The 24,535-nt window shown below is 42.4% G+C and overlaps 2 protein-coding genes across 2 annotated transcripts in view; both read left to right on the top strand.

Annotated features, from left to right (window-relative positions):
* Positions 1–9,965, top strand: part of LOC118393749 (T-cell immunomodulatory protein-like) — a 125,516-nt gene extending 115,551 nt beyond the window's left edge. Inside the window, exons 16-18 of the mRNA XM_035786790.2 lie at positions 2,145–2,227; positions 5,085–5,202; positions 8,547–9,965. Coding sequence (XP_035642683.2) covers positions 2,145–2,227; positions 5,085–5,202; positions 8,547–8,606 — 261 coding nt within the window. The 3' untranslated portion in view covers positions 8,607–9,965. The remainder of the gene's footprint in view (positions 1–2,144; positions 2,228–5,084; positions 5,203–8,546) is intronic.
* A 492-nt stretch (positions 9,966–10,457) lies between these two features.
* On the top strand, positions 10,458–23,519 carry LOC118393750 (neuropilin and tolloid-like protein 2). Its single transcript, XM_035786791.2, has 9 exons — positions 10,458–10,903; positions 13,443–13,499; positions 13,642–13,788; positions 15,500–15,748; positions 16,058–16,105; positions 16,396–16,523; positions 17,199–17,427; positions 21,712–21,825; positions 21,954–23,519. Exons 1-9 carry the CDS (start codon positions 10,894–10,896, stop codon positions 22,616–22,618), a joined length of 1,647 nt encoding a protein of 548 aa, XP_035642684.1. The 5' UTR covers positions 10,458–10,893; the 3' UTR covers positions 22,619–23,519.
* Positions 23,520–24,535: the final 1,016 nt, after the last annotated feature.

The raw sequence follows: 24,535 nt of genomic DNA, 5'->3' as shown, positions 1-24,535 counted from the left end.
ACGCGACGTGCTTTTTTCTCGCTCGCACCCTTTGAGTTATGCAAGAAAACTGTTCCACTAAGGTTCACATTTCCCCACACACCAGTTAATAAAATCTTTATAATGCTTTGTATTATGCTAACCACTTTTTACATTCAGAGGGTATATGAGAACGGTGTCTTCAGTGCTACATACACGTAGTATAAAAAACATTAAGGACACCTGCTCTTTCCATGACATAGACTGACCAGGTGAAATCTATGATCCTTTATTGATGTCACTTGTTAAATCCATTTCAATCAGTGTAGATGAAGGGGAGGAGTCGGGTTAAATAAGGATTTTTAAGCCTTGATAAACGTGAGACGTGGATCGTGTATGTGTGCCATTCAGAGGGTGAAAGGGCAAGACAAAAAATGTAAATGCCTTTGAACGAGGTATGGTAGTAGGTGCCAGGTGCACCAGGTTTGTCTCAAGAACTGCAACGCTGCTGGGTTTTTCATGCTCAACCGTTTCCTGTGTGTGTCAAGAGTTGTCCACCACCCAAAGGACATCCAGCCAACTTGACACAACTGTGGGGAGCATTGGAGTCAACATGCATCCCTGTGGAATGCTGTGGAATGCTGTGGAATGGGGGGAGTGTGCACAACACAATATTAGGAACGTGTTAGGAAAGTGTTCCTAAAATGTTTACACTCAGTGTACACATTTAATGAACAGCTGTGTCTATCTGGCTGTCTCTGTGAGTTTGGGGAGGATAGTTCCTATCTGTCTCTCTCAGGTCTATCTCCAACCCTCTCTCACAGGGGAAAACATTCAGGAGGCCTGTGAGGGTTTGGGAGAGATAAAGAGAGGAAGGAGAGAGGAAAGAGAGGGGGAGAGGAGGGAGAGACAGAGAGAGGAAGGGAGTGTGTTCTACTTCTACTCTCCTCCTGCACACTCGTCTCAATCCCATGAGGATCCTTTCCTCTGCTCACAAGGTTTTTCAAGATTCCCGCTCTGCTATCGCCTCCCCCAAAACCCCCACTTCACTCCCAACTTCAGACCCAGCGCTCTCCTTTGAAACACTCTCTGAAAACCCAGAAACGCTTTCCTCCTCTTAAACACAGACGTCTTCTCTTAGCCAAAGCGCCAGAAGCGCAGCCTGTCACTGTCTCTCACTGCCGTTCTGCATAAACCACAATGCATTGAGGAGGAAAATGTCAGCGTTAGCTTAGTAGGTTAAGCACTGCAACTTCTAATGAACTAGCACACTGTTCACAATGCACTGACACGATAAGGTGACTCATTCAGTTCATCATTATCATTCCTTAACCTATTTTACCTCAAACACTAGCAATTAGTGAATCAAAATCTCTGAATCTGCAGCTCTGATTCGCTGTATTTGCCTTACATAGTTTTTGTATCTCTGAGCTATGTAGGTATGTCATTCACTTTAATTGACATTTCTCAGTGTCAGGAAGGAGTCATATGCATGGCTTCCAAACGCACACAACCCTCGGCATTGTAACAATACTCCAGCTAATGGGACTGTAGGAAGTAGGCTGACACACCAGGGGGATACTTCAGCAGACATCAGTTATTTAATTGACTAGACTGTCTGTCTTAAATGCATGCCTTTAAATAGCTCGGGTATAGGTAGCTGAAAACCCTGGGCTCTCATTAGGGTGGCTCTGAGTCAACGAGGATGCAAAGTACGCCGTCACACACTGCATGTGCGTCGGCATGCATCTGCGCGTGTGAGCGAGCAAGTGTGTTTCCCTTATCCCTTAATGTTGCCAAATGATAGATGTGTTGTCGGAAATTAGTCTCTTCTCTAGAGGACACTGTGAGTAAGGTGAATTTAATGTTTACTGGTGTTTTGCCATCCAGTAACAACTTGAAGAGGGGTATTTACCTTTGTAATTAATACAGAAACGTGCTTTGAAAAGCTTTTGAGCTTGAACTTCTAATAATAAAGTTCCTTAAACTCTGAACTAGAGCGCAAATTGTAGTGCAGTACTGTACAGGAAATGACTACGGCCCTACATCGTATGTGCACTGAGAAGTGTGTGATATATTGCCTGCATTGTGTTACCTTTGAACTAGAGTTGTTCCATTATTGCCTTCCCCTTCATTCTGCCTCCCTGAGGCTCTAATAACATTGGTTCTCTGTTTCTGCCTTGCAGGATGTGAGGAAGCAGGAGTGGACAGCCATCATCCCCAACTCGCAGCTCATAGTCATTCCATACCCACACAACGAGCCTCGCAGGTACACACACACACACACACACACACATAAATCTGTACATGGACGCCCACAAACATGCTCAGGCCATGTTTCAATGTTTTTCTGTTTCATTCACATGTATTCCTACCCCCATGAGTGCCAGCAGATGGCAGATCCCCCTTTTCCGTATGGCCAGCTAAAACATTCTCTCACCAACACATGGAACACACACACTCTGACAAATGCTAGCACTTGCCTTCGGAAACGATTCAGACCCCTTGACTTATTCTAAAATTGATTAAGAAAAAACTATTCCCTCAATCTACACACAGTACCCCGTAATGACAAAGCAAAAACAGATTTTTAGAAATCTTTGCAAATGTATTAAAAATTTAAAAAACAGCAATGCCTTATTTACATAAGTATTCAGACCCTTTCCTATGAGATTCAAAATTGAGCTCAGGTGCATCCTGTTTCCATTGATCATCCTTGTTTCTATAAGGATGTTTCTATAACTTGATTGGAGTCAACCTGCGTTAAAATAAATTGATTGGACATGATTTGGAAAGGCATACAACTTTCTAGATAATGTCCGACAGTTGACAGTGCATGTCAGAGCAAAAACCAAGGCACGAGGTCGAAAGAATTGTCCGTAGAGCTCCGAGACAGGATTGTGTTGAGGCACAGATCTGGGGAAGGGTACCAAAACTTTCAGTTGCCCAGCCAGAGCCCAGACTTGAACCCGATCAAACATCTCTGGAGAGACCTGGAAATAGATGTGCAGCAACGCTCCCCATCTAACCTGACAGAGTTTGAGAAGATCTGCAGAGAAGAATTGGAGAAACTCATTTACATTTACATTTAAGTCATTTAGCAGACGCTCTTATCCAGAGCGACTTACAAATTGGTGCATACACCTTGTGACATCCAGTGGAACAGCCACTTGCATCTAAATCTTTTTTTTTTTTTTTGGGGGGGGGGGGGTGAGAAGGATTACTTACCCTTACTTACCCTATCCTAGGTATTCCTTGAAGAGGTGGGGTTTCAGGTGTCTCCGGAAGGTGGTGATTGACTCCGCTGTCCTGGCGTCGTGAGGGAGTGTGTTCCACCATTGGGGAGCCAGAGCAGCGAACAGTTTTGACTGGGCTGAGCGGGAACTGTACTTCCTCAGTGGTAGGGAGGCGAGCAGGCCAGAGGTGGATGAACGCAGTGCCCTTGTTTGGGTGTAGGGCCTGATCAGAGCCTGGAGGTACTGAGGTGCCGTTCCCCTCACAGCTCCGTAGGCAAGCACCATGGTCTTGTAGCGGATGCGAGCTTCAACTGGAAGCCAGTGGAGAGAGCGGAGGAGCGGGGTGACGTGAGAGAACTTGGGAAGGTTGAACACCAGACGGGCTGCGGCGTTCTGGATGAGTTGTAGGGGTTTAATGGCACAGGCAGGGAGCCCAGCCAACAGCGAGTTGCAGTAATCAAGACGGGAGATGACAAGTGCCTGGATTAGGACCTGCGCCGCTTCCTGTGTGAGGCAGGGTCGTACTCTGCGGATGTTGTAGAGCATGAACCTACAGGAACGGGACACCGCCTTGATGTTAGTTGAGAACGTCAGGGTGTTGTCCAGGATCACGCCAAGGTTCTTAGCGCTCTGGGAGGAGGACACAATGGAGTTGTCAACCGTGATGGCGAGATCATGGAACGGGCAGTCCTTCCCCGGGAGGAAGAGGAGCTCCGTCTTGCTGAGGTTCAGCTTGAGGTGGTGATCCGTCATCCACACTGATATGTCTGCCAGACATGCAGAGATGCGATTCGCCACCTGGTCATCAGAAGGGGGAAAGGAGAAGATTAATTGTGTGTCGTCTGCATTGCAATGATAGGAGAGACCATGTGAGGTTATGACAAACTCCTGAAATACAGGCGTGCCAAGCTTGTAATGTCACAGCCAAGAAGACTCGAGGCTGTAATCGCTGCCAAAGGTGCTTCAACAAAGTACTGTGTAAAGGGTCTGAATACTTAGGTAAATGCTATATTTCAGTTTTTTATTTCTCAAACATTTGCAAAAACCTGTTTTTGCTTTGTCATTATGGGGTATTGTGTGTAGATTAAAAAATATTTAATCCATTTTAAAATAAGGCTGTAAGGTAACAAAGTGTGGAAAAAGTCAAGGGGTCTGAATACTTTCCGAACGCACTGTATATACCTACTACACTGACTTATTACTGATAAAAACACACTCACATTATGTGGACGCATACATCATGTAGTGTTCATACATTACAGTGACTGCTCAGTGTATATCTGTGTAAAGAAGGTGTCTTCAGTCTCATTATGCCTATGGGCATAGGTTCACGCAACATATGGCCACCATTGCCATTGGTGGTTTTTGTTTTCACCACTAATATGTAATGTGTTTTTTAGTTCTGATAGAATGTCTTAATGAAGTTATTTAGATTAATATTTGAGCAGATGTATTGTTCTTCAGCCATTTATTGTGGTATAATATCGTATCTCCACAATCTGGGTCTGTTATTTTTTTTAGTCAAACCATTCAAACGAACTCTCCGTTCTCTTCGATAGTCGCAAAAATATGTGGATCGAAAGACAGGAAATGCGCTTGTCATTTTTCATTTTTTGATCTTTTTCATTTAAATGGTTCGTCTCTGACAGTGATGTAGAGTTTCTCGATTCATTTTGACCTAATATGTCACAAAGTAATATTTTCTGATTACAGAAACCTTGTCAAATAACATCTCCGATCAAGCAAAATATGCTAAATGTCCTTAATATAGCACGTTGACTCTTGACCTTCTGATAGGGTTGGGAAAAGACGAGACACCTTTTTGTAGGAGTTTTATGTTGTGTAGTAGTTGAAACGCTTTTCCTTTCTCCTACCTGTTCCCTCTTTTAGTTGGAGTGCGAAGTTGTATCTAACCCCCAGTAACATAGTCCTACTGACTGCCATCGCGCTGATCGGCGTGTGTGTTTTCATCCTGGTCATCATTGGCATCCTCCACTGGCAGGAGAAGGTAAGAACAGAATGACACAAATACATCTTGCACCGTTTATCATCGTCATTACCGTCATTACTGTTTTAATCGACAATAATGAGCACCATCAACCTCCTACTCCTTCATTTTTAGTTGTACTGTCTTGTCATTTTTCCTCTTCTCCCTTGCATTCCTCCTCACTATCCTCTCCTCCTCCTCCTCTTAATAGTCTGAGCCAAAGCCGGTTATGTTCTGGTCAGAGCAGTGTGTGTCCTCTCTGATCCTCCCCACCATTGCCAGTCCATAGTATCTGGTGGGGGTCTTCTCTTCTCCTGGCCCTGTGGCGCCGCTGGGGAGCACTGGTGCTGGTCCAGAGAGCAGGAGACCCGCTGTGGGCAAAGGGTTCACTCAGAGAGGAACAGATGGGTCAGAACCAGCAGATGGGCCCTGTCCTCTAACCTCCCACAGAGATCCAGCACGGCTGTTAGAGGGCCATAACCACTGAGGACGCTCGGCTGTAATTGCTTTGTTCTGCCCCTTCAGCATATCAAATCTTTTGTTCATTATCCCTGTAAATATGTCCTCCAGGGAGTGTATGTGTGTGTTGGTTGTCTTGTTACATTCCTGTGGGTGTTTGTGAATTTTACATTGAGTGTTTAGTTAATCATGTATGGTTTGAATTTTGCAAACTTGTGAGAATTTGCATGTATTTGCATGCAACTATTGCCGACATGCGTGTGTGGTCTGTGTCCATCCTGCCGTACAAACACTCTGAGCGATTCATCCCCATCCCAGTGCAGCCGTGGCTGGTCTGTTTCTCCACCAAGCGAGGCCGGCGATGTTGGCGTCTTCTCAAAGCCATCTGCTGTGGGTGCCTGATTATGCACGCAGGAAGCCATAATTGCTCTCTGCTTAGGGAACTGTTCCGGGAACACTAGCTTCATTGGAGTTGACTCTGCATTAAAATAACATGTTTGACTCTATATCTGAGGAACTGAGCCCAGGAATTATATTTCATCAGAAAGAGCGGTAGAGACATGTCTCATTGTCCGTCACTGATTAGAGGTTGATTAAATGATAATGTTCATGATGGCCAAGGTAATGGAAGCTCAGGTAATAGCTAGCTGTTAATTTGTTTAGGTGATTACTGGGCCAATGTACTCCACTTCAGTTCAGAGCCCCCTTCCCTTTCAGAGATAGGAAACACAAACATAAAGTGTCTAAATAGGGTGTTGGGCCACAACGAGCCAGAACCGCTTCAATGCACCTTGGCATAGATTCTGGAACTCTTATTGGAGGGATGCGACACCATTCTTCCACGAGAAATTCCATGATTTGGTGTTTTGTTGATGGTGGTGGAAAACGCGGTCTCAGGCGCCGCTCCATAGTCTCCCATAAGTGTTCAATTGGGTTGAGATCTGGTGACTGAGACGGCCATGGCATATGGTTTACATTTTCTTCATGCTCATCAAACCATTCAGTGACTACTTGTGCCCTGTGGATGGGGGCATTGTCATCCTATGGGGGCATAACCATGGTAGCCAAAATAATGGCCTGCAAAGCATTTTTATACTCTTTTTTTTTTTGTTAATGATTTGCTTATTTTTTTTATACATTAACTCAGGAACCACACCTGTGTGGAAGCACCTGCTTTTAGTATATATAAATATTTATCTGCTTCATGTTATTACTGTTGCAGCTGATGAGTCACATCTTTTGAATCTGCAGCCTGTTTTTGTGTCAGTATATGACGTCTCAGTTCTTGTGAGGTTGTGTGTTTGTTCATGTTGCACCGGGATAGCCGACATCTCTGGTGTTGTGGGTCTTTTTGAGCGAGGGTACTGCCTTTGTTTGCTTTTAATGGGGGGTTGTTGTTACCCATTGTCATCTTTTTGTCTAGTCCGGTGTGTCATCTGCATTGTGAGTGTCACTGCCTTGCAGTCATATCTGAGCCTGGCTGCTATGCGCTCCTGTTCTATCTGACTCACTCTGCCCAGCACAATAACACACCATAATTGAAGGAGCTCTCTTAGATAAGAGAGTCTAACCTTTCACGCAGGGGAAAATAGCATTTGGAAAAAAGCTCCACATCTCCATAAGCCTTTCCATTTCCATTGTGGTGTGGAGTTGACCAGGTCACGGTGCGATGGGTGATTGACTTTCGATATTTACACTGACCCCTGCTATTTGTTCCACAAATCTCAATGGTCAAATAGGAATCAGAGGCTGGTTTGAGACATAGTACCTCCTGCAACAGCCGAGACCGGCTCAGGAAGTTTGTTAGAACACTGTTAAATATAAGAAAGCCTTGTCTGTTTTAGCCTAGCTGTAAATCTGAGAGGTATTTTGGATTCTATTTATTTGTCAGGTAACTTTGGTTTCACGCCTGAGGAATCGATCGCTGTCTGTTTGGGCTATTTGAATTTTGCGTAGGTTTAAACAGAATACAGGGCTTTTCAGAGTGATGAAGGCTGCATTATGCCTCCACGTTGCATAATGCATACAATGTGACAAAGGTCTTATCCCATTTTGTCCTGCATTTTATGCTAGTTCAAGGCCCCACAGCCTTAGCACAGAGTATGGATAGGTTAGCGCTTTCAGTAGACCATTCAAATAGGTCAAGTTATCGCGTTACTGAACCTCACGTTCAATCTGAACAAGATTGTATACTTGAGCACTCAATCAGTAGGTTTCAGACCATTCAATACATGACACATCGCACATGGAATAACGACACAATTATATCCCCTGAGCACTCAATTATTTCATGTTCATACACCACAATGAACTTGGCAATATTGACAGGATTACAAGCCAGTTCACTGAATGAGACCTAAGGAGATATTACAGTATGTCCATGTACTGTGTACACGCCATAAAAACAAGTGGAAGTAACTGAACACTCAGTCCTAAAGACTGTCTGCTCCCTTAAGTCCTGAACAACACAGATACGGCCGACAGACTCTCTGCTTAGATGTTGGTGTACTCCATCAGGACTGTCTGTCGTATGGGGAGTAGTTCCAGAACAAAATCTGTCAGATTCGTCTCCACTGCATTTTGAAGGTTCCCTTTTTTTCATCATACGTGCCTTTTATGTGCTGCCTGTCGTCAAGGGAACGCTAAAAATAAACGTGAATTATCCTCATTCACCCACAGAGGGTACGTAATTGTACATTGAAGCGATACCACATTAACACTTGTAATAATGATTTCCTGCCTCCGATAGATTGTACCCCTGACCACTCAGTAGGTCTGCTAGTTTCATTATTATTCTATAAAGGTTTCAGCCCCACCACTCTCTCACCATGGCTGACTGTTAGACTCTGCTTGTCTGCGTTTGTCTGACTCGTGAAACCCTGACCATTGCCCTGTGTGTGTTTCAGAAAGCGGACGACCGGGAGAAGAGACAGGAAGCACACCGGTTCCATTTTGATGCTATGTGAAGGAGCACAGGAAGAGATGGACCATGGGAAACAGTCTGCTTTCTGTTTTATTTAAGTTTGCTGGCCGATGGAATTGTTTATTTATTTAATCCCCTCAGCCTCTTGAGGATGAGCCATTTAAGTGTTTAAATATCCATTAAAGATGATCAAATGTAAAAGAGACAGACGGGTTACTTCTCGCATACTTGCACAGATTTGGTTGGAATTTGAACGTGTTCTTTGTTTAAATTCACATTCCCTCAAACATTTCAACGGACAAAATGATGGCTGAACCCAAATCTAAACAGGACTACTGAGTGAAAGTACACTGAGTGAAATCCCAGTTGACTTTTTAGTCAATGTTTTGGCTTAGCTCCTTATGTGTGGACGTCAAATCGGCACTAACAGTTTACGTGGTGAATTTGCAATGTTTAAATGTTCAATCCAAGTCATCCTGATCTGCAAAACACAGTACTGATTTATTTGTTTTGGGGGAAGCATTGCTATTGTAATGCTACTTGAATTATTATGCATGTCCAGTCATCCATTGTCTTCCTGTATACCTTCTGTATGTCAATCTGTAAAAGTTATTGTTTTCTATGGACTGCTATAGTGGAATCTTACACATGGAGTCCACTGACCCAAACAGGGTATTTACACTGGATGCATCCATTGTGCTCTACTGTATATCATGCGCATAGTACATGGTCCATAATGAGGGTTAATGTATGTGTCAAGTTTATTATGCACTTTTCCCCTCCTTTTTCCTCAAATACCTGACACAATGTCCTATCCTTGTTTGACAGCTCCCCCTTTCCACTGCCCTCACTCCCAGTGGTATTGGAATGGCCTGTACTACTGACCCCTCTGGTTTGGTCATGTCCTTTTTAGTCTTTCTCACTCTTAATAATCTTGTTTGTCTCACATGATAAACATGGTGTGTCTTTGGACTGCCAAACATTGTGTTCATTAAAAAACGTCTACTAAACTGTGGTGTTAAATTGAAGAATGGTCCACATAACACTTAAACTACTTTTACTTACAAGGGGAAATAGGTTTGTTATTTAACCAACAGAAAGTGCAATCATCAATATTATCATCAATGTCTAAGCCTCTAATATTTAAAAAATTTATTTCATTTTGAATTAACGTGGGGCACTGTTTTCAGGTGGTACTGGTCTAACATCCAAATGTTTATTTTGCTATCATCTCATGCCTGTGGTTTGAACTTTTTTTTAAACTAATGATTAATAGTGATGTCTAATAGATTTTATTTTTGTGTTTTGTGTGTGGATTCTGCGTGTAATCGGGAAATATGATCATTGCTTTTGAATGTTTGCGGGATGATGGGTTGAAAATTAAAGTGTTTATCATGCTTAATTCATGGTGGTTCTCACTTGTTTTGAATTCATTTACGTGTATTTCCGTCTCACTATTGCCTTCCCATTTCATAGACTGGCATGTCCATCCGAAAAAGTCAATTCTCCGAGTGAGCTGATGACTAAAGAAACGATTGGAAGTGACAACTTGGCATAGCCTACGGTTTCGAGTTATTTTTAGCTCATGCAGCATAATGTATTGCAATCTGGCACTTATGGTAAAATGATAGTCTAATAAAATGGTTGACATTTAAATAGCAGTTGATGTTTTACTGTCTGTTGATGTCTCTTGGGAACTGAGTAAAGAGTGTCCTGATTAAATGCTGTCAACATTTCCGTTTTTTTTTTGTAACTTGCTCGGTTCGTTTTTTGTATTATATCATAAATGCCTCTGCTCAATTTTACCAATATAATCCTTCAATGCAACACGAGCAGAGAAGATACTTGTACGCAGGGAGAAACGCAGCCGATTTTACGCTCGGCGATTGGGTGCATGCGTACAAGCAGCTCATTCACGCATACATCGCCCAGAGTTTAAATGAGCCTTGTTTGGTGCCATTACTTCAGTTCAGCCACAGACCACTCTGTGCGCGTCTCTCGGATACTTTTGCTCAACCTCACTGGACAATACAACCTACTTTAATAATAGCATATGTTGCATTTGGAACTACAAGACACCTGTCTAGATGGAATTAACGTTGTATCTAATACTTATCGGGAGTGGTTGAAGAAGAAGCGCTTGTTTTCCTCAGAGGAAGTTCGGAGTGGATGGTTTTCTTTCTGACTATGGAATTAAGGCGATCAATGAAAAGTTGGATTGTATAAACAGCGACTCATTGCCTTGGGTCCATAAAATGGGAAAATAAAGCGTGTAACTCCCCAAGCTTAAGAAGGAGAACGTATTTGGCACCACCACACAGGGAGAGGAAATGCACATAGGTGAGTTTTAACAGAGCATCCGAGTGATTTTTAGATCGTATTAAGAACCACTGATATTATACAGAAGGTTAATCACTCGTATCGGCTGTGATGTAATGAATCCCTTATTCTTCTGTAATATAAGCGAAACTCATCCTTACCAAATGTATGTCGTTGTATTTTCTCTTGCGCCAAGTTGTATTGTGTTCTTCATGTTTGCAAGAATCCTAAATCCCTGAAAGGCATCGCCATCTGCAGGTTTACTTCTATTCAGTTATGTTCTATTAGGTTTAATATTACTTTTATTTTTTACTGCAAGGGGTCGTCTTTGAAACGTGCAAATGTCACATTTTATAGGGTAGGATATTGGCACAAGGCTACACAATCCGGAAGAATGCGTTCCAATTTAGGTTACTTTTCTATTAACACCTAAGGTCGATGTCCGCGTCACCGCGGAAATCTAATTAGCATAATGGAAATCCAAATGGTAAAGAAAAATCCGTCAATTTAATCTTGATATATTTTGTTTTGCATTGGCTGCGTCTCAATCCAGTTTGTGTAACACTTTTGCATCTATGGTAAAAGGTGACCCGAGCTAGAGAGCTTGAGACAGCTCCTGCTGATTCGCGCAACATCTGGGACAAGGCCACAGCTGCGGTTTGCAGCTCATTTTAAGCCACCATATTATGCTGTGAAATAATGGTGTACTGTACTGTAGGCTTATTATTATTATTAAACACACCTAGCTTGTAAACTACACCGAATCTTATAACCGAGGGCGAGAACCTCATGTTGAGTTCACTTCAGTAGGACTGGGATACTTCGGTCATGAAGGGCACAAAGTCTGGTCGGCTACGTATTATCAACAAGTTACTGATCTAATAACCCTGTGTTTTATTTTGTAATATAATTGCAGAATCAGAATGCATCAGCCAACATCCAACGGGGACATATTTATGCTTTTTGGGTTCATTTTAACCAAGCAATGTTGTAGGCCATCCATTTGTATTTGAAACGCTCTCCCACTCATGTTCTTCCGGTAGTGTAGGATATTTTGTAAAGGCATTCAACCTTTTTAAATCAGACTTTCAGGTCCATTCAAAACTGTTTGAACCAACTGTGTTCTACAATGAATTCCTGCCGTAGACTGCTTTTAGGAGGTAGTTACACTCTCAGTGGTCCCCCATAGTGGAGTAGTATCCAGAAAGGGCAAGTCTGTGAATAGCCTTATAGTCAGGCCATGCATGGAAAAGTGTGTGTGTGTGTGTGCAGTTTGGCCTTCAGCGTATCAAGGCCGAGAAGAGGGGGGCTGTGTATGTGCGACTGGGTGTGTTTTAAATTCTCTATAGTAGAGAACATGCGGTCTGATTTATTTTTTGCAAGCCTGGGTGGCTATAGTCAATCCATGTTTCATTATGTATCTGTCAGGCTCCCCGCTCACGTTTTTAATGTGATATAAGCAGTGCAGTCTATTAAAATCCATTGGGGGTAAACCTACATCGGCTTATCTGGAGAAGACAGTAGTGTTGTGGGCTGAAATGTGCACAGGGGTACGGCGAGCAGTTTTAGCACTGATATTACACACAATGCAGTGCTGTTGCTGCTCCCTCCTCTGATGCCTGTCTCTCATCATGGCATCACGCCTGTGAGCCTTATCCTGTTTTTTTCTGGTGCTGTCTTCATTCAGGAGGCTGGAGGGTTGGTGATGCTCTGACAGGCCTGGTGATGTGGGCCTACCAATGAGTGGTCCCTGATACACCATCAGAGGACAATATGATAACACATACACAGCCTTCTTGATTTTTCTGTGAATGGAGGAGATGGCTCTTTAGGCGTCGATCTGAATTTGGCTTCAGGCTTTAGGTTGCGATACGTCTTGGGTCCGATAAGATGCTTTTTCGATGAGCTCTCAATGGCACAACCTATGAAGTACAATGGTAGGCATACATCGACAAGACCCAAGGATCAATATTCTGTCAAGTATTGTTTCACGTCCTACACACTTGGTGTTCATGAATTGCAAGATGCGTCTTTAGTGTATGTTACTGTCAATGTCGTAGATCATTGGTTCTTTCACTGTGTGTGTGTGTGTGTGTGTGTGTGTGTGTGTGTGTGTGTGTGTGTGTGTGTGTGTGTGTGTGTGTGTGTGTGTGTGTGTGTGTGTGTGTGTGTGTGTGCACTGTTATGTTAGGTTATTATGGATATAAGCAGGGCTATAGTTCTTAATGATGCCCGGTCTAGCCCCTGCGTCAGTTGTTCCAATCACACATACAGCATTTAGTAACAACAACAAAAAAGGTTTATTATTATCTCACCCGTAAGAAAAGAAGGCATGTTTCTCATTTAAACTGTCTATGACGATTTCCTATCTTTAACTAGCCGATTTCAAGCTTCACATAATTGCTTTTTTAATAAGGGATGTGTGCCACACTGTGTTAGATTGCCTATTATTTCAACACTTTGATTAAATTGTTTTTACCTTTTCCACTCGTATTAGATGTTTATTTTATGAATACATAACGGTGCAAACCATTGACATTTGAATGTTTTTCTATTGCAGCCTGGGTACTCCTTATTCTGATAGAAGAGGGATTTGCCCTGGCACAGAGAACTAAAGGTGCGTCTCCTGTTATGGGGGAATAATTGGTCATGTTGTAGCGCATAGCATTTTCAGTGGCAGAGTCACAAGAAATTGATCTAATCCCATACATATCCCAATTCAAACATGGGCTTGATTCTTTTCACCGTCTTTTTCTCAGAGTCCATTTCTCAGAATGAAGGCAGTCCACCTCAGAATCTTAACGAATGTGGCATCTGGGTCCGCAACATCAACGGGGGAGTCTTCACGTCCCCCAACTACCCCAACACATATCCCCCTAACAAGGAGTGTGTTTACATCTTGGAAGGTACATTTCTGTTTGTGCCCTCTCTCTTTCACACACACACACACTCACACACACACACACACACACACACACACACACACACACACACACACACACAAATGGCCTCAGAGGTGCCTTAGAATGTGGATAATAGGTGCTTATTGGTTTGTTGCTATTTTGTCAGCATTTCAGTCACTAGATACACCTACATCCAAAACCTATATATTTGTGATAAAACTCAACCAAGACAAAGTAGACTGCAGGAACTGATAGTGTGATTTCATCAGTCGGAGAAAAATGGAAAACTTGGTGAAGCTCAAGGGCTCCCCCTGTGGAAACATCAACAAGCATAGCCATAGAACCTACCTTGACAAAACGGCATTGACAATCCGAATTATCAATGTGCATATACAATGAGCAGGGCTAAACCAGGCCAATTTTCCAGATCAGCATGACTCAAACCCAGTAATGAATTGCATCGCTCATCTCCAAAGGTCTTAGGAGGATGAGACACTCAATATTGATCACAGAAGTGTCAGTTAACCTGGTTTATATTTCACAATTTATGGCTTTGTTGAATGCATTCCAGAGACTTTTTGTCTCTCAGATGATGTGACTCTTGGTTAGTGATTGTGTATTTATTTGATTGTTTCAGTGTGTTGTTGTATTGAGTTGTCAAGCTAAGCTATGCAACACTACATTTGGTATGTAGCTACTTTGAACTGAGAGCTCTTGTTTCTAATCCTTACCAGGAGAAATATACATGTGATTTAGTGTTGTGATAACAGTAGTGCCAGTTTGGATGAATCTGTATGGTAGGCTTCCCCTTTCATTCCTGTTCTTAAAATAATGACATTATTTGCTTCCCACATTCCTTCAAAGTACAGATAATTTGTTTTGGTGTGTGAGCTGACATTTTTTTTGTGTCGGTGTGGGTGAGCTAGTGACACAATTTGTCTTTAGGTGTGTGTCTGAGCTGTGACATTGTTTTATATGGTGGTATCAGTTGTTTCAGTTCAAAGGCATTGCCCGCTCTTATAAACGTTTCTACCGTTTGCCATTTTATCATCACAGGCAGTCTGATTCATATGTAATTCATCTATAAAGACAGGAATTAGCTGGATTTTAAAAAACAAATGGTGTGTGTGCAACTGGTAGCCATGTTGATTCTGGGAGGTAACTTGAGCCAGTCATTTAGGGTGTGATTTACATGGCAGGAACTTCTAAACTCAAATGAATGGAAGAGGTTTTGTGTTTTTGTTCAGAACCTGTAAGGAAACATGCTGACATGTCATGCCCGAGTCATGTGTGTATGCATCAGCACATGTGCATTAGTGTAAGGGCTCAATTCAATCCGGGTCACCGAAGTTCAGCCCAATTGAAATGTAAATCCCACACACCATCATAGCCATGGTTAAAGCTGCATATGCCGGCTCAATTTAAAAAAAAAATGTTTTTAATTATAGCGCTGAATTAGGCAATAAGGGTTGAATCGAGCACTGAGTATGGATACCTTTGTGTGTTTATGCAGGCATCCATAAACTGGCTGTGAATATGAGTAGAAAACAGGAGTTCAGCTGTTACCATTTTTTACATTTACATTTTTATTTATAAAAAAAACAAGTTTCTGTGCAGACTGAGACCCTGCTGTATAGGTAAATGCAGTCCATGGAGCAAAGCCTTTTGGCAAAAACCCAACACACCCCTCCTCCTCTTCTCTCACCTTCTCCAGCTCTCCCTCGTCAAAGAATCCAGTTGGCCTTTGATAAGAACTACTACATGGAGCCCTCCTTTGAGTGCCGCTTTGATCACATCGAGGTACGGGATGGTCCGTTCGGCTTCTCACCGATCATCGACCGCTTCTGTGGGTCGAAGAACCCAGGTCTGGTCACCTCCACGGGCCGCTTCATGTGGATCAAGTTCAGCAGCGACGAGGAGCTGGAGGGTGTTGGGTTCCGTATCAAATACACCTTTATAGCAGGTACACATTCTCAGTTAGAGCTCGCCTACTGGGCATATCCTCATTACATACACAGTCATAGGTGTGGATAATGAGGACAGCAGCACAGCCACAGATTCACGGTCAAAGGCCTCATTTATCTTGTTTGTTCCCATCCAATTTTATACACTAGAACACTAGTGTCTCACATCGGGCCACAGATATTTGCCCCCAATGGCCTTCCCCAGTTTATCTGGCTTCCTTTTTAATGAGATCTTCTCACTTTTCTTTACTCATGAATTCCAGCTCAGTGTATCAAGACTCGTGTGCTTTCCTATTTTATCATTTCAGACCCAGATTTTCATCTGCACGTGGGTGGACTGTTAAACCCGATTCCAGGTAAGCTCTTCAATATTTCACCGGTTTGTCCGATCCGATTTGAAGAGCTCTGTGCTCTAAAGCTTACTGGGTGCTATCTTTCACTGACACATGCTCTTTCACACACAGGCACCTCTCTTTTTCCTCTCTCTCACATTCTCTCTTTCTCTCTCCCTCTATAACATCTCTCTTGTCAATTTGTTCCTGTTTTTCTGTCTCTTCCCTTATGCTCACCTTTACTTCTTCTGCAATTCTTCTCGTGTGTGTGTGTGTGTGTTTTCCCCCTGTCCTCCACCTTTCTCTCCCCTCAGATTGTCAGTTTGAGATTGCTGGCTATGATGGTGTTATCCGCTCCAGTCAGGTAGAAGAGGAGGATAAGATTAAGACTGGTGATGCTCTGGACTGTATCTGGACCATCCGCGCTCCTCCTCAGTCCAAGGTGAACAGCTTGTTCCCCCACTCCTTCTCTCCAGTGGCTAAATGGGTCATCACGTCACTCACTGCAGAGATCCAGCCACTGAAAACACACCCATTGATTAGAACACAGGAGACTGGGAGTAAGACACGCCAGTCCCCTGACCCCCTCTCTCTGCTGTGGAAACAATGAAGGGCATCTCAAATTAGCAGTAGCCTAACCAGGGCAGCAGGTATTAGGCCAATGTTGCAGAAAAACAGAATCAGCAGTATTGGGAATGAAGCTAAAGGCAGTCACTCGATGTCTGCAGTCTTACGAGTTCAAATGTGCTAAAGAGGCTGGATTGTTCCTGGCTGAATTCACAATGTGCTCTCTAGAACGATACAGTGACAGTTTAGGTATTGGCAAAATGTTAAGATTAGAGCCTTTCCTGTGGGTGCAAAGCATCAATCTTGTGCTCAAAAGATTTTAGTTCTGTAACTCTTCATCTGAGGTCAATGATTCCCAGTGGTTGTGTGCTGTACAATTAGGCTAAGCCTACCAGGATAGGCTTAGCCTAAGTATGAGTGTATTATCCTTCAGTTCCAATATCCCTTTATAAATTCTTCAATTTTCCCTTCATTTTGGGTTTAATTTCTTTCTGAGTGTCAGCTGGGTCGCCATGGTTCTGTGTTGTAACGTGGTGATTTCTGGCTGTAGATTTACATTCGGTTCCTGGAATACCAGATGGAGCACTCCAACGAGTGCAACAAGAACTTTGTGGCCGTGTACGACGGCAGCAGTGCCATCGAAAACCTGAAGGCCAAGTTCTGCAGCACGGTGGCTAACGACGTCATGCTAACCAACGGGGTGGGAGTGGTGAGGATGTGGGCCGACGAGAAGAGCCGACTCAGCCGCTTCCAGATGCTCTTCACCTCATTTGTCGACCGTGAGTGTTCTCCTTTGTTTTGTTTTTTAATTTAAAAAAAATCTTACTTACAGTTATTGTGGGCCGTCTGAACCAAGAGTTAGTATGGAGAGGAATGTTTACGATCAGTCTGGGTACGTTATCAATTGGCAGGTCCTCTTTTCTCGTTATTTTTCTTTTTAATTCCCATGATTTAGTGGTCAGTATTTTCTCCAGACACACAGCAGATTTCTGAAAGGTTGGAAGAGATAAATGGGGCCTACTGCCCATTATTCTTCTTGATTTATTGACGACATCTGCATCCTCTGAATAGTAAATAACTAACTGACATTCAACTCTCCATGGAAAATGTAATTAAAGTGGCATACTAAGCAGTGATATTGCAAAGCCAATTCTTTTCCCCGGCCTTTTCTGAGTACCTCAAAGAAAATGTAATTGATATGCAGGTAACAGTGGAAGACATTGGCCATAAATATGGTTCATCGTTCACAATGGACAAATGGGATTTATCTTCCGTTGATGAATGGAAAAGCTGAATCATTTGAAAATAGTAATGAAAAATAATATTAATTGTTATTATGATCAGAAGCTCTGCATTAAGCTCTGCCTTTTGCATGGCAGATGTTGTATGTAAAAATGCATTTCCATGGAGGAAATGGTTGAAATTGTTTTTTTCCCAAAACATTATATCCATTGTCAGAAATGTTAGTAAATGAGCTTTTCATGTTTAACCCTTTGCACTCTTGACCTATATAGACAATTATATATTGAAATGTTTCTTAGGCATTCATTCACAAGGAAATTAAGAGAAACCAATAGTAATTTTGGTGTGCGTGGAAAGGAGTCTGGTGCATGTTCTGCTGCAAATTTCATACACCATAGACAAACGGGCTCATTCTGTTTAGAACAACCGAGGGTGTGACACCCTACTGTCTTGAAGTTTGACATCAAACGTAGTGGACTCATGTATATGACATGGGTTTTGTGATATGGAAATGTAAAGTGCACATTTGGACTCACAGGTGTTTGACATGCTTGAATGACATCAAAGTTGTATTTATTCTAATCCTCAACCTCTCATCTTTCAAAATACATGAAGTTCTCTTAATAAATCGCATTTCCCTCACTCAGACAACAAACATTTGCAAATATTGCCCATTTTAGCGGGAAGGATTGGGTAAACTTCTTGTTATGTGCCATGCTCAAATTCAGAACGGCTGTCAGTCAAAACCCATACAGCGCTATGAAGCGCAGAGCCTGACCTCTGAAGTTATTTATAGCATGTTACTGCACAGCCACTGCGTTCAGATTTAGGTGATTATCAGTGCCAAAATCTGCCATTCTCAACCCGTATATGGGTATGAGTGTGAAGGGCTACAAAACTTCTGATAGAAATTGTTGTGTTTCTTTTTTTTCAGATCTAATCACGGCATTGGGTTTTTAAATAACAGACTAGTATTTGCTTGAAATGTATCACTAGATGGTTTCATTTCAGAGAGACAAATAGCAATGTTTTATTGCAAAACAAGATATCCGCCTCACTCTCAGAGAAGAAAGTAGTCCTGCAAGATTCTATACAATCAAATGTGACAAATAATTACATGTTTATTAAAGAACTGTACAAATGATACATTTGTGACATCGAAATAAAAATAAATGATATACACACAGTACCAGTCAAAAGTTTGGACACACCTACTCATTCAATGGTTTTTCTTTATTTTGACTATTTCCTCATTTGTAGAATAATAGTGAAGACACCAATTATGAAATAACACACATGGAATCATGTAGTAACCAAAAAAGTGTTAAACAAATCAAAATATATTAGTAGCCACCTGTTGCCTTGATGACAGCTTTGCACACTCTTGGCATTCTCAACCAGCTTCACCTGAAATGCTGGGATGGGATGGTGTTTCACTGGTTAAGTGTGCCTTGAATTCTATATAAATCACTGACCGTGTCACCATCACACCACCATCTCCATGCTTCACGGTGGAAACCACACATGCGGAGATCATCCGTTCACCTACTGTGTGTCTCACTCACAAAAACACAGCGGTTGGAACCAAACATCTCAAATTTGGACTCATCAGACCAAAGGAAAGATTTCCACCGGTATAATGTTCATGGCTAGTGTTTCTTGGCCCAAGCAAGTCTCTTCTTATTGGTGTCCTTTTTAGTAGTAGTTTCTTTGCAGAAATTCAACCATGAAGGCCTGATTTCTTGGGCTCTGTGAAACGTTTTATTTGGGCTGCATTTTCTGAGGCTGGTACCTCTAGTGAACTTATCCTCTGCAGCAGATGAAACTGGGTCTTCCTTTCCTGTGGCGGTCCTCATGAGAGCCAGTTTCATCATAGCGTTTGATGGTTTTTGCGACTGCACTTGAAGAAACTTGACTGACTGTCTTAAAGTAATGATGGACTGTCATTTCTCTTTGCTTATTTGAGCTGTTCTTGCCATAATATGGACTTGGTCTTTTACCAAATATGGCTATCTTCTGTATACCAACCCTACCTTGTCACAACACAACGGATTTGCTCAAACGCATTAAGAAGGAAAGAAATTCCACAAATTTAACTTTTAACAAGGCACTCCAGTTAATTCAAATGTACTCAAGGTGACTATCTCATGAAGCTGTTTGAGAGAATGCCAGGAGAGGCTAAGCTGTCATCAAGACAAAGGGTGGCTACTTTGAAGAATATTTGTTTAACACCTTTTTGGTTGCTACATGATTCCATATGCGTTATCAAAATTATGAAATGTCTTCACTATTAATCTACATTGTAGAAAACCCCTGGAATGAGTAGGTGTGCCCAAACGTTTGACTGGTACTGTATATCAATATAGTAATATAAATTTTGGGCTCTGGTAAAAAGTAGTGCACTATATAGGGAATAGGATGCCCTGTGGAACGAGACTAACTCTAACCAAACACCATAGCATGAGGTTAGATTTATGATGGGTTTCATTTATATGTTAAATATACAGGATATGAACATTACATTCCAGCTAAAGTGTTTTTATATATGCTGTATGGAGATATATATATATATATGAGGAGTAATATTTTACATACTCATATGTACTCATAACCATTCATTTATCATGAAAAAAACCCCACAAAGAATTAGTCGATATAGCGTTCTGGAAATAAACTCTTCAGTTGTTCCTCGACCACACTATTTTCGTTAAATGCCTGAATAATCAGAGATATATTAATTGCTGTATTCATTTTGGATATTTTTAACTATTTTTATTCCCATCACTACAACGCACATCCATCTTCTGGGCGCAGCAGCCCACGTTCTCTTGTAAGAAAGCTCTTTAAAACATTCTGACGCATATTTCACAATGATTGCCTTGCTTTTCAAATTCATGTTGTCCCGACGTCAGAGACATTCAGCTTAGTAATCAGTCAAGGCACTTTTACCCGCATCATCACCTTGGACATTTTTTGTCCTTATCCTTCTCAGAACACCACTGACACACTTAGTCCTGTGCATCATCATTTTCATTACCTCTGGTTCTGGGTTCTCTCAGAACCACAGATGGGGAACACGAACCAGCGCTGACACCCAGAGAGAGTGTCAGGCTTTTTGAATGCGAGAGATGTCTAATCGGTTTTGAAGTGAGCGCGTAGTCAGGGGAGCTCTACGCACTCAACGGGAGACGAACGGCGTGTTCTGACTCCTTTTTCCCCGCTGTCAGAACCGCTTAGCCTCACAGCAGTGGAGGGGAATGGTTTGGTGTTCAGCAACGTGCCCTAAACATCGTGTATGTGTCAGGGGTGCAGTGGTACCTGGTGGGGGCTAGTGTCTACCTTGCTGTAGTACTGTCTGATGGGGTTTGAGAGGTATGTGTGGGGAGGGGGATTTGGGGTGGATCTCTATCAGTGAATGTGTGGAGTGGGGTGGCAGGAGGAAAGGGGATGTAAGTGTGTGGTGGGGGGCATCCTGTTAGGACCCACAGAACCAGCCTCGCACATCCATCTCCTGGGCGCAGCAGCCATGTTCAATTTACCAGCCTTCTTGGCTGTCTCGTGACTCCCATTGTAAGAGCTAGTTTAATCTGGAGTCTCAGCGCGCCTGGCCATCTGTGCCTCGTGATGGCCGTCTAAATTGATTTACTGCACTCCATACGCTGTTTTCCCCTCTACACGGTGGCTAGGAGAAGCAGCCATTTCAATTGCCAATCATGTCATGCAAGCTGTAAATTATGATGTATGGTTTTAAGTTACAGACATCTAGCATTTTATTGCAGTAGTTTTCATCTTTAATAACTTTACCTTGTATCTTGTTTCAGCCCCATGCAATAGCAACACATTCTTTTGCCATAGCAACATGTGCATCAATAACTCCTTGGTGTGTAATGGGGTACAGAACTGTGTTTACCCCTGGGATGAGAACCATTGTAAGGGTGAGTGAAACTTTAATTTCCTATGGGATACTTTTAATCATTTCGTACTTTTATCGCGTGGTAAATTGACTTATGACAACCAAACCATTATAGTAGACTTACTGTTTTTTTTTCCGCTTCACAAACAGAGAAGAAATCCAATGGCCTGTTCCATCAGATCACTAATACCCACGGCACGGTGATCGGCGTGTCTTCAGGCGTGGTTCTAGTCCTACTCATCATCTCCATCCTGGTCCAGATGAAGCAGCCCAGGAAGAAGTTGGTAGCTCGCCGGCCAGTCTTCAACAAGGCTGGCTTCCAGGAGGTCTTTGACCCTCCCCACTACGAGCTCTTCTCCCTCCGTGACAAGGAGATCTCCTCTGACCTGGCCGACCTATCAGAGGAGCTGGAGAGCTACCACAAGCTGCGCCGCTCCTCCACCACGTCTCGCTGTGTCCACGAGCACCATTGTGGCTTGCAGGCCTCGGGGAGCAGCTTGAAGCAGAGCCGCACCACCCTCAGCTCCATGGAGCTCTCCTACCACAACGACTTCTCCAAGCCCCCGCCCATGAAGACCTTTAACAGCACCTATAAGAAAAGCTGCTATGGCTACAAACAGACTCATGATTGCGCCGAGAAGGTCATTGAAGACCGCGTCATGGAGGAGATCCCCTGTGAGATCTACGTCCGCGGCGGAGCGGCCGGGCCAAGTTCTGGACCAGGAGGCTGCGGCACCCTCAGCTCCCGCAACGGGGGCCGCAATAACACCAGCATCGTCGACCCCCAGCAGCGCTCAATGTCCATGGACTTCTAGGTGAAGAGAGGAGAGGGGGAAGAAAAGGAGAGGAACCTGACTCATTTATTTTCTGTTTTCCTTCTTTTGATCAGTATAATAGGGAAGACTCTCGCATGCAGATTCAGCCTTTCCCCTGTATGCTCAAAAGAACTGGACACTGCCACACAGGAAAACAGAGACACCGATGAAAATTACTTTAGACTGTTTGCTGTATTTGCATTCATTCACATGTCAAGCACAGATATATTATTCTTCTCATAACTTATTTTCGTCTATGTACTGTATATTAAAACCAGAGTATCGAGCTTCATGTTGTTGTTTGGCTTTTCACTCATTCATTTGATATTGTTTGATTTGATAATGTGCATATATGATGACAATGATTTGAAGCGGGTTATGATTACCACACACACACACTTGCAGAGCCCCAATGAATATTCCATGTCTCGAGAGAACACCGTAAATATACATTCAGAAGTGTCAGATTTTCATGTATAATATCTAGACAGATGTGTGCTTTTTAACATCTTGGGTCCATTTGGGGATTTTTGAGTTGAGATGTGGACTAGTGGTGAACCCAGAGGGAATCTATAACGGGATTGGGATGCCCACACCAACTCGCCTGTTACAGGGTTGAGTTTCCATGAACTTTTGACAAGATAGATGAGCTAAAAGGGTAATATAGGAGTGGATAACAAATTCCGAGTGATGTGAAATAGTAGCCTAAATAGTTTAGCGACTTTTAATTCAGAAACGTTGTTATACCTGAATGGTGGAATAAGGACTTCAGATTGTGTCTTCTGAGCTGACATTTAAAACAAGCACAACCTGTTGCATCAGACAGACATGGGCCACCATTTATTATTTTAATCATTGGTTGTAGGATTTCATTGTTTCATTAAAAGAGACCTTACTCACCTACCTGTGTCTGCCTTTTATTTCGTAAGTAAACACTGACAGTTGCTCTACATAATACATTTAAAAAATACCAAAACCCCACAACTTAATGAAACAGCATAGGAATTGCAAGTAATGAAAATATCCTGAAGTTAAGTTTTTGTTCTGTTGATGTGTACAAATACATAGTATTCTTAGCCATTTTAGAAGAATTTCAAATTAGTCTCCAATTCATTGTTTATTGTAATGAATTACCATGATTTACTCTGCTCAGTCATATAAAAATGTATTTATATGATTATATTATACATGGAACTGATGTAATAAAATGTTTGAGTTTTGTGCAACTGTCCTTTTAAGAGCTCTCTTCAATCAAAATGAACTATGCAGCATGCAGTGTATAGGATCTTATGTCCATTCGTGTCTGTAGTAATGTCAATTAAATACAATTTCACTTAATTTACTGCAACATGATAGATGAGACACACAGAGACATCAGTCATAGAGGCTGATTCTCTCTCCAACAACCAACATCCTAACCCCCTATCTCTACTGTCATGTTGCATTAGACAATATGAGTGGGCTTAGGGCTTCATCCATCTTAAAAAGGCAGAGGACAGACAGAGGGCTACTAGTACCAATGGGGTCTGAAGCTACAATGAAGCACTCTGAAAGCCACAAAAACCATATATGAACTCTATGAACGTAGTGACAGAGGTCAACAGAAGTTGCTGTGATGCTGGTAATTCTCAATCTGCCTAAATTGAAATAGACCCACAGTAATCTAATACTCAAATTATCTGTCACAAAGTTATGGGAACTCAAGTGTTCTTTTGTCCCAGGTTCCAGCCATTACAACACCTCATGGATACGATACACAGTTCATATTTCTACCAACATAGACCCAATGATATGATTCTGTCGGGCCTAGATGTAAAGAGAGGACAAATTACTCCTGACGCACATACAGAAATATACAGACTGCAAATGCTGTGTGTGTATAAGTGCATGTGTGAGTTTGTATGTGTGTTTCATCTT

The sequence above is a fragment of the Oncorhynchus keta genome, chromosome 14 (genome assembly GCF_023373465.1).
Source record: "Oncorhynchus keta strain PuntledgeMale-10-30-2019 chromosome 14, Oket_V2, whole genome shotgun sequence".
Lineage (NCBI taxonomy): Eukaryota > Metazoa > Chordata > Actinopteri > Salmoniformes > Salmonidae > Oncorhynchus > Oncorhynchus keta.
Note: the sequence above shows the minus strand (reverse complement) of the source record. Positions and strands in the feature narration are given on the sequence as shown.